General features: G+C 44.2%; 1 protein-coding gene across 1 annotated transcript; it reads left to right on the forward strand.

Annotated features, from left to right (window-relative positions):
* The first annotated feature begins 1,619 nt into the window (after positions 1–1,619).
* On the forward strand, positions 1,620–10,390 carry RAB33B (RAB33B, member RAS oncogene family). Its single transcript, XM_086612089.1, has 2 exons — positions 1,620–1,868; positions 7,905–10,390. Exons 1-2 carry the CDS (start codon positions 1,620–1,622, stop codon positions 8,346–8,348), a joined length of 693 nt encoding a protein of 230 aa, XP_086468215.1. The 3' UTR covers positions 8,349–10,390.
* Positions 10,391–10,783: the final 393 nt, after the last annotated feature.

Below are 10,783 nucleotides of genomic sequence, written 5' to 3' on the forward strand. Positions count from 1 at the left end.
CTCTTCTTTGACAGAATAAAAGTATTTGTCAGCATAAATGAACACATTCTGTCTCAGAAGAGGACTACAGGTGGGAGGCACTTCTCTACAATCTTCCGTTACACTGGTCCGGGGGAAAGGGAGTAACAAGAACCAAGATGGGCACTGTAGCTAAAGCTGCTCTGAACTCAGGGCATTTTTTTTTTATTTATTTAATCTAGCCTATTGTTTTTATAGAATCATAGAATGGTTTGGGTTTGAAGGGACCTCAAAGATCATCTAGTTCCAACCCCCTTGCCATGGGCAGGGAAACCCTCCACTACACCAGGTTGCCCAAAGCCCCATCCAACCCGGCCTTGAACACTTCCAGGGATGGGGCATCTACAACTTCTCTGGGCAACCTCTTCCAGTGCCTCACCACCCTCTGAGTGAAAAATTTCTTCCTTAGATCTAATCTAAATCTCCCCTCTTTCAGTTTAAATCCATTGTCACTTGTCCTATCACTACATGCCCTTGTAAAACATCCCTCTCCAGCTTTCCTGTAGGCCCCCTTTAGGTACTGGAAGGCTGCTATAAGATCACCCCGGAGCCTTCTCTTCTCCAAGCTGAACAGCCCCAACTCTCTCAGCCTGTCTTCATAGCAGAGGTGCTCCAGCCCTCGGATCATCTTTGTGGCCCTCCTCTGGACTCGCTCCAGCAGCTCCATGTCCTTGTTGTGCTGGGGACTCCAGAGCTGAACGCAATATTCCAGGTGGGGTCATTATATATGAGCAATGACAGGCTACTCCAAGCACTATCCTTCAACCACGTGACAGTTACTCCATAGGGAGCAATGATCCAAGGATCATTCCTTACTCGTGCAAGCTGGAGCCCCGAGTGGTCAGAAGCACGTGTACAGGGTAAAGAGCAGGATTCCCAACGGCTATTAGTAGGCATCTGATCCAAACCTTAGGAATCCTGGCTCCCCTATCGGTTTGCACGCCGGAGAGCCACCCTGAGGGCAACTTCACTCCACTACTGCAATCTAGTCTCTTTCCAGTGCCGTGGTTAAACTCTTTTACAAAATTTTTGCTGGCGGACGTCGCTTACGCGTCACGCCCGCATCCTGCCGCTCTCCTAGGCTGACGCCCGTGGCGAGCTCATTAACGGATTCCCACGGCAATACCGTACTTCCCTTCTTACTGGGAGAACGTCAGTCACTCTCGGTCCCAGCGTCTGCCCGGGACGGACGTGCCACCATCCCACCACCCGCCGGTGCCCGGGCCAACGGCGCCCCCTCGCGGGAGCTCGCGCACGCGGAGCCCCCCCCTTCCCTCCCCCACCTCCCGCCCCGCCCCGCGCTCTCGCGAGATCTCCCCCGCGGCGCCGCGCCCAGTCGGTGGACGGGAGCAGCGGGGACGCGACGCGACGCGACGTGACGTAACGTAACGTGACGTAATGTGACGTGGGGTGCGGTACCGGGCGGCGGCGCGCGCTGCGGGCGGTCGTGTCTTCCCCGCGGCGGTGGTGAGCGGACCGCGGGGCGCGCGCCCGTCCGCCGCGCGGGAGGGAGGAGGAGGAGGAGGAGGAGGAGAGCGGGGCGGTCGTGTCCCCGTCCCCGTCCTCGTCCCCGTGGCGGTCCGCCCGGGTCCCCCGGAGCGATGATGGCCGCGGCGGCCGACCTGGAGTCCTCGCTGGAGCTGAGCCTGACGGGCAGCGGCGCGCTCCCCGGCGGGCTGCCCCCCGCGCGCTCCCGCATCTTCAAGATCATCGTCATCGGCGACTCCAACGTGGGCAAGACGTGCCTCACCTACCGCTTCTGCGCCGGCCGCTTCCCGCAGCGCACCGAGGCCACCATCGGCGTGGACTTCCGCGAGCGCGCCGTCACCATCGACGGCGAGCGCATCAAGGTACCGCCGCGCCGCGCTGCGCCGGGACGGGACGGAGCGGAGCGGAGCGGGGCCAGGCGGGGCCGCGCTGCCCTCCCCGCCTCCGCGCTCGGCCCTGCGAGCCGCGGGCAAGGCCGCCGGCGGCGGGAGCGCTGCCCGCCGCCACCGGGTGCTGGGCTCCGTCCGGGCTCCGTCCGGGCCGCTGCTGGCAGGAGAGAGCGGCCCGAGCCGCATCGCCGTGGGCAGCAGCGGGGAGACCGGGAGAGGCGGGGAGGAGAGGAAGATGCTGGCGCTGCCAGGCCGGGGCCGGTGATAGCAGCTGAGCCTGTGTCTGCGCTGCGACTTTAAAACTGTTTTGCCGTGTTCCTATTGGAAATGCAATTACTGCGCAGGTTTTTGTGATGATGAAAAATTCCTGCCGTAGGCCAAGCCTTGGCACAGGTGTTAATCAATGATTTCTCTTTAAAGCGGACTTCTGGGTAGATCTCTTGCTTTACCACTGTTTTTGTGTTGGCCGTGCCTGATGTCAGCCACTTGTTGCCTCCCAGAAATTCTGCTTCTGTGGTTATCAAGGATCACGCTTAAGTGGCTTAACCTTCAAGTCCACAGAGCCGTGCAGACGCCACTGTCACGAGCATTTTGCTTTAAAAATGTCCCATTAAGAAACTGAATGATGTTCGGGAGCAAACTGCTGCTTCAATGGTAGCAATGTGTTACAAATTCTATTTTTATTTTTTTTTTAGGATTCTGTTAAGGTTGCTCCCCGTTTAGGCAAATGTGGTGCAGCACTGGACAGTGACAGGTTGGATACCTAGTTCGCTTTTGACAGTTGGCTTTTGCTTAGTCTTACAAAACTAAATTTAGCGAAAAATTGAATGGGAGGAAAAAATGCTGCTTTGCCTTCTTTGCACTGTAAAGCAAATTTTAAAAGTATATGGAATATATCGAGTCTGCTGGGTAGGTACCTAAATGCTAGTGGTGATCGTAACAGTAATTTGCAGATTAGACTACTACCTGCTTACAAACGCAGGTCGTTCACTAGGAGTAACATGGTTTTAAACAGGGTGTTTCTATGAGCCAAGTTTAATAACGTGTAGAAAAAGAGAGTCACAGTAGTCTTGGAATTTTATTTTTGCATTTATTATCACCAGGCTTTGTAATTACAGCTACATAGCTGAAAGCCATAGTTTTTCCTGGCTTACTTACCAATTAAAGAAATTGCAGAGGCTGTACAAGTCCATATACTTTCCTTCTCTCGTGTTTTTTTTTCACTTCATATCCTTCTTTTTAACTAAAAAAAGAAAAATGAGTAAGAGTGTGTTTGTGGCTACACAGAAGACGGAGACTCCCTTTTTACAAGGAGTCACATGGAAAAGACGAGGGGTAATGGGTACAATTTTTGGGGAGATTTTGATTGGACACAAGAGGAAAATTTTTCACAATGAGAACAATCAGCCATTGAAATAATCTTCCAAGGGAAGTGGTGGATTTCCCAACATTGGACACTTGATGCAAGATTCAGCTGGACAGGGTGCTGGGCCATCTTGTCTAGGCCATGCTTTTGCCAAGAAAGCTTGGACCAGATGATCCTTGAGATCTCTTCCAACCCAATATTCTAGGATTCTATGATAGTCTTTTTCTTTATAAAACCACTGAATAGCGCTTCTTTGGCTGACAGCTGAGATTCTGCACTCCCTGGTCTGTTGCTGTCGTGATGGAGGAGAGAACCTCCTGAGGGATATCTTCTTGTCAGCATCATCTTAGTGACTGGCATTTTCACCACCTCTGGATTATGCGCAGCCTTTGCTGGAGAGAACAACATAGCCTAATCCACAGTTCTGAGATGCTTCACAGAGGTTATTGTGCCGTTTTGTTATAAGTGCTGTGGTAGGTTGTTTCACGGTGTTCTTGAGAATATTACCTGTTGAATATACCAGTTCTGGTTGAGGGAGGTAGAGAACTGAAGGAGTCTCTTCTGAGACACATTGTTTTCCAGGAAGTTCTGTTTCAGCTTTAAACTTTATCATTAAAATCAGGACTCCAGCTCTTAGGGGGATGCTGTGTGTCATCAAGTATGCACCAATTTTGGGGTATTTGCCACTTCTCACTCATCTTCACCTTTCTTGCTTGTAGCAGTGAGCTCCAGCAGTGCCTGTTGAACCAGGAAAGACAGAGGCTCAGATGAACCGAATTACTGCTGTTCTCCCTGTGCCCTGAAGGGCTCTGCTGAGCAGAGGAATTTTTCCCCTTGCGTTGAAGGAGATGATGAAGTAGAGTCTTCTCTTTCTTCTCCCTTCCCCCAGCCAGCTGGATGGTCATTCTTGTGCTGCTACAGTACTGAGCATTTCCCTCGCAGCTGGAAAAATGCTGTGTCATTGGCAGGAACACAAACACAGTTCTTCTTGCCGGGGTTCTCCTACACAGGAATTGTGTAGAATTCCAAGACATAGGGACAAGTGTATTCCTTTGTAGCTTGTACAGTAGGCTAACATCTTTGTATGAAACACTGATGCCTAGATGTGAGGAATAAGTTAAAATGTTCAACAAATGAGGTTTTTACGTGCTAAATTTTTCTCTTCCTAAATTGATCTAAGCGTTGAAAATCACAGAAAACAGTGATGTCGCTCTTTACTGACCTACATTAAAAGAGCAAAGGATGCAAATGAAATTCAAAGAACAAAGTTCAAACGTCGTGTTCCGTACCTTTGAGCTCTTCAAGTTTTTTTTTCCACATCTTGTAAAGGAGACACTGTTTACCTATTTATCTTTATTAAAGGCCAGTTATGTTTTTACCAGTGTGTTATAAACCGTGCATGCTAAGGGAGTCCTTGTTTAGAAAAGAGCCTTTCTGGATCCACAAAAAGGAGTCCGAGGTGGGAGGTGATAGCTGAGTCAATATATGAAGTACTGTTTGCCTTTCCTAGGCAGTGTGACAAAGTGATTCTGGTTTATTAGCCGAATTACACTGTTAAACCAGATTTTCAAGTCACACATTTTAAAGGGCTGTTATAAAAAATGTGCACCCTTGAAGATGGATGGTATCGAACTAGTAATGAAACAGTAATCTTAATTCATCAGTGCACATCTGTTAACATGAACATTCTCAGTGTTGTTTTTCAGTAGAGCAAATATTTTTGGGGGGCCAGAAATGGAATAGTCTCCTCAAGTTCACCTGATAAGAGGGAAAAAGAAACTTTTAAAGTGCAAAATTTTCAGTCTTGGGGAAGGATTTGCCACTCAGTGCAAATGATTCAATGCTGAGAATATTAACATTTTTAATTTGAGATAATACCCTTCAGGCTTGAAAGCTGCATGTAAATAAAATGTAGGAGGAACTGTAGTTTGAGCTTAACTTGGAAGATATTTAAACTTTTAATTTCATTTCCCCTTCTCTACCCAAGGCTGGCAATACACTTGCAGATCTGTGCTTGACTGAAGCATGACCGATTTCTGCACTGTGAGTGAGGTGGGGAGAGAAGTGTAAGCTCAACAGCTGTCTGTGAAAAGGAGCTCCCTCTTTAAATTTATTTGGTCCAGCATTTTCCAAGGTTATCTGCAGTGATTCCTTAACATTATGTTGTCTGAACATAAGGATTGCTGCAGTCTGTGCTTCTTTCTTCTCTCTTTAATTTGTCGAGTTCCAAACTAATGAAAATTTTCCATGAGCCTCCTGACTTGTTTTCTACATGCATAGAACGTGTTTTCTAAGTGCATAGAACTAGAAGCGTCTCTCATCTGGGTCGGTGAACGATTCTTACCTGAACTTAGGTGCCTGTATTTAATCTGACTGTCTCGACTACCTTAACAGATCATGGAGATGCGGTCAATTGTGTTTAGAGTGTTAATACCATTGGCAAAAAGCAGGAATTTGCTCCAAAATGAGATGGATGGCAGCCAACTACTGTTTTCTGCGATCAGAGGCGAGGGCAACTCGCCTTGCTTTTCTTAATAATCTTAATGACAGTTTTAGAAGCAGCACATGGATCTTTACAAGTCTGTGGATCAGAAGCTGCAGATAACTGGACTAGATTACAGAAGGCAAGCTGTTCTGGTGTTCTCATGTAAGTTCTCAGTTCCCCTGGTGAAACCATTTCCACCTGCTCCAATCCGAGTTCTTCTTGAGGATAGGTGACCGGAGGTGAATATAATATTGCAGAAAAAGTAACACCATCCTGAAAGATCACTTACTCTTTTTCTTTCACTCTGTCACATTAATGATTCACAATGTCCTGTGATGGACTCGTGTATCTGGATCATCTGTTTTAATAATTTCCAAACTGATGAATCCTGCACTTGTAGGAAAAGTGTCTATTATTAGTCACTGTTGCCAAGACTTTTCATCTGCTTCTATTCAATTTCACCCTATTTCTACTGTATGACCATAGAATTTATGTGATACTGTAATCCTCCTCTCTGTCAGTGGTGCATCTTAGCTTCTTGCCATCAGCAAATTTCCCTGGCACTTGAGTTTCCTTTTTTTTTTTTTTAATATCAAAGTCACTGGTAAAAACGGTAAACAACAACTTTCAAGACACTTCCAATTTCTAAATAAGTTTTACTGAAACATTTGGATCAAAGGAATGCAAAACTATGGTAATGGGAGAACAGTTTCATCCAGGGAGGAGAGCAGCTGTACCTTTCATAGGAACAGTTTGAATTTTAAATTTACATTCATAGTTTACAGAGTATTTAATATTCCTCGAATTCCGAGTCTGAAGAAAAACTCTCGTTTCATTCCCAGGGAGGAAATGTTTCTTTGTGACATTTCCTGCTCTTAAGTTAAAAGCTGAAGTACTAATCAGACTGCCTCAGCCGTCAGGGATCAGCTGTGCAGGACAGGCAGGAAGACAGGACTTGGCTTTGGCTCCAGAAATCCAATGTTGTCTTTCAGTGGCAACGCCGTCACGGAGGTGTGTGTGATAGAGCCACACACACGGTTGTTCCTCACAGTGCACAGTTCATCTGGCGTTGTAGGTGAGCTGACTCCCTCGGCTGCATGTTGCAGTCCCACGTCTCCTGGAGAGCAAGTTTGTTAAAATATCACTGTGTCCAACAAGTGCAGAATTCTGTAGCGTGCTCTGCGCATCCCAGGACTCCAAGCTTCCATTGTAACAGGATGATTGATGCATTTATATTTTTTTTTTATTAGTTGTTGCTTACATCTGCTTGTGCTTCAAGGCGTGTTTTGTTTTGTTTTGTTCTAATCTGGATCCAAGAAGTTGGAAAGCATTTCAGTTCTTCTAAACGTTTGGTGTTTTTTGGTTTTGTTTAGGGTTTTTTTTTTTTTGTCCATTACACTGACTAGGCTTCAAACAAATGTGTTCAGTGTATTTGGGATAGAATGATGCGTACCTGGAAACAATGTTAGCATGTTAAGCTAACAGGAGGTTTATGCACCTTTTTTTTTTTTTTTTTTTCTCTTTTTTGCATGCTTTGACACTACAAACCACAATATGATCCTAGTTTCAGCATTAAATAAGCTTAAGTTAGAGGTTCAACACAAGAGGGTTTGATTCCAACAGATACACTGCAGAGAAAGATGTCTTTGTCCTGCTTTTGTTGGTGGTGTTATTCATGCGTGGTTTGATTTCTTCCTACTTTTATACAGTACCGCAATAGGCAGTTAATTTTATGCTAAGAACGAAACTTTGGGGAAGATCACGTTGGTTTTGGTGATAAAAAAATCATGTCAGCTGAGAGTTGTGCTGTGAAGTACATGTTGTTTTTTCAAATAAAAGTGCAATTGCCAAGACTTCAGGATTTGTTTTGGTAAAACTCTTACAAAATACATGCTTCAATAAACGCTCAGAAATTCGTTATTTGTGATCAAGTTGTGTCATCGTTTCTTCCTGGCTTTGGTTGTGAGCAGCTTTGAAAGCAGAAGTTTATGAAATTGTGTAAAAGCAACAGTTTTCTTCAGCACAAACTTTTCAGGGTGGTTTACACAGAAGAGTGGATTTCTGTGGTGGCGTGACTCCCCTGGCTACGGGTGATTTGTGTTATTTTCCAACGTGAGTAATAAAACATGTCTTTCTCTGGTTATCTTTCCCTTTTCAGATCCAGCTATGGGATACTGCAGGCCAGGAGCGCTTCAGGAAGAGCATGGTGCAGCACTACTACAGGAACGTACACGCTGTCGTGTTTGTGTACGACATGACAAACATTGCCAGTTTCCACAGTCTGCCCTCATGGATAGAGGAATGCAAACAGCACCTTCTCACCAACGATATACCACGGATTCTTGTTGGAAATAAGTGTGACCTGAGAAGTGCCATTCAGGTACCAACGGACTTGGCCCAGAAGTTTGCCGATACTCACAGTATGCCGTTGTTTGAAACCTCTGCCAAAAACCCCAATGACAATGACCATGTGGAGGCCATATTTATGACACTGGCTCACAAGCTTAAAAGTCACAAGCCGTTAATGCTCAGTCAACCCCCAGAGCGCGATGAAATACATATAAAACCTGAACCAAAACCTGCCATGACCTGCTGGTGTTAAATCCTGCTATTATCAGCTGTCACCTTGTCTCGTTTGCAAATGCTTTGAAATCATGATCTTGGCAAAGTTCCAGGTTTTGGTGGCCATTTTAGCAAATCTCTTTGGCACTTTAATATATTTTGTTTTGGTTTTTTTTTCCTGGTGTAGATGTGCCCATCTCATGTTCTTGCACTTTGTAATTGTACTTTCTGAGTTACTGAAGTTCCGCTGTGAAAACATGGGAAGGTGAACTTTCAAGTGAAGTTTTGACAAAGCAATTCTACTTGAGCTCTTGCTGCCTGAGAAGGTTTTCATCACTTGTGGTAAGGTTATAAATAGTAAGCCAGCTTACTAACATTTCTGGTTGCTACTTGCATTGGAATAATGTAGGAGAAAAAATGTGTTGTGACAGCCAGATAGCTTGATTTTTTGGGGGTCAGCGAGTGGGGAGATTTTTGGCATATGAAGGAATGTGTGGTGACTGCTAGCAGCAAATTGCTAAGCAAGTACCTTTTTATATTAAAAACAAAACCCAGGACTGTCAGATAACGTTTGGGCTGTCAGAGTAGGTGCAAACCGCTAGCTTTTGGCCTGTCATTCCACTGTAGGCTTTTGTCTGTTTATTCATGGCAACAGTAAGAGAATTGACGCACTTGTCCCTACCTCTAGACAATTATTTGATGCTTAAAACTTTATTAGTTTTTCATAATCGGCGTGTAAAACTAAACTGTGCATTCCTTCTTCTGGAAAGTACTGTAGCGTAGGATTTGGGGTACATTTGGGACTAAGACTGTAACTTCTCTGACCTTACTAAAACTTCCATGAGGGTTTGTTTCTAAAGATGCTGTATTTGAGTTGGGTGTCCCAGGGTGAGTAAAAACACTTAAGTAAATAAAAAGATTGAGTGAAGTTGGCGAAAGCATACTGGTTTTCAACGACTGGGATTTCAGATGGTTTTGGTGATGATAAATGCTTTTCAAATGTCTTGGAAAAGCTTTTTACAACCAACTTGGTAACATATTTTAGGGATGCAAATACTTAAGACAAAATGTTAGGAATATGGGACTTCCTTAAAATACTTCTGAATGCTAAGTAAATTAGATCTTGAAATACAGAGAAACTTTGCCAAATACATCAATTGTTACAGATTTTTGAGCCAAAACCTGCTTGTGTTGTGTCATGGCTGTATGTTGGGCATCCTTGGCAATACTAAGGTGAGTTAGTGGCCAGTGGGATGAGGGAACTTACTCCTCTAGAACCGTCTTCTTCGGTGTTCTCATATTGCAACCGTGTTATTTCAGTTCTGTCTGAAGGCCAAGTTTCAGAATAAAAATGGTGCTAGGTTGCACATAATTACATGAAGTGAAACGTAAGCCGTAGAATGCCGTCTATGACGTCATTCGTATGCCACGTCAAACAATGTGTCGCGTTTTCGTTTTCAAAGGAATTGAATTAGAAATGCAGATTTTTGGTTTGCAATGTGTAATGCGTGGTGCTGACTGCAAAGTAAATGGAAGGGCCAGTTCAGAAGCTGCCACCCCTAGTGATCACATTAGAAACAAATTATTGAAGCAAGGTAACTAATACTATTGACACTGTTACAATTAATAAGATGTAATTCTATTGCAAATTAGGCTGACAAAAGAAAAACGCATTGACTTTTTTCTAGATTTAGAAAGAGCATTCCATGTGATGAAGAAGTTTAAAAAGAATCTAAACAGAAGATAATGCTTTTTTCCTGTATAAAGCTGCTATGACTGTGACAGTAATTACGTTTAGGAAACATTTGTAAAAGGGAACTTTTGTCTTCACTACGAACCTTACATGATTAGAATTTGGTTTACAGTCCTTTCGGAAACAATCAGCTTTTTAACACTAGTGTCCTTAATGATTTTTTAAGAAAAGGATGGATCTTAAATTTATGTGTATACTATTGTAAATAAATATGGTTTACAGTCCTCTTGGACAATTTGTTTTTCACTCATGTCCTTAATCCTTTTTCTCAAAAGGATTCATCTTAACTATTTGTGTAATAAGTATGTCAGCAAAGGTTCTATTTTTTTTTTTTTCCAATATAAAAAACAAGAATGAAGAATTCCAAAGTCAGTCAGTCAGGTTGGGGGTTGAGGTAACGAAATCAGGTAGCTGCAGTGTTACTGTTAAATTTGATATCGAACATCTGCAGATCTCTTGAGCTTTATTTGCGTTATTCACAAGCTGTAAATAAGGGCCCTCGTGTCATGAAAACTGTGTGCAAACAATGTTTCAGTATGTAATTTCGTCTTCAGCACAAAGCATGTTTTACTGGTTCTACCATAAAGGTAATGTGGTCGTTAATGCAGGATTCCATATGCTTCCTGGCTTTCAGTGGTGATGTGCTGCCCACAAAATTGATGTCAGAAGTACTGAATACTTTGTATATGTATTTTCACTTCACCAAATTGTAAAGTTGGGTT

This window comes from Tauraco erythrolophus, chromosome 5, assembly GCF_009769465.1.
Source record: "Tauraco erythrolophus isolate bTauEry1 chromosome 5, bTauEry1.pri, whole genome shotgun sequence".
NCBI classification, from domain to species: Eukaryota; Metazoa; Chordata; class Aves; order Musophagiformes; family Musophagidae; genus Tauraco; species Tauraco erythrolophus.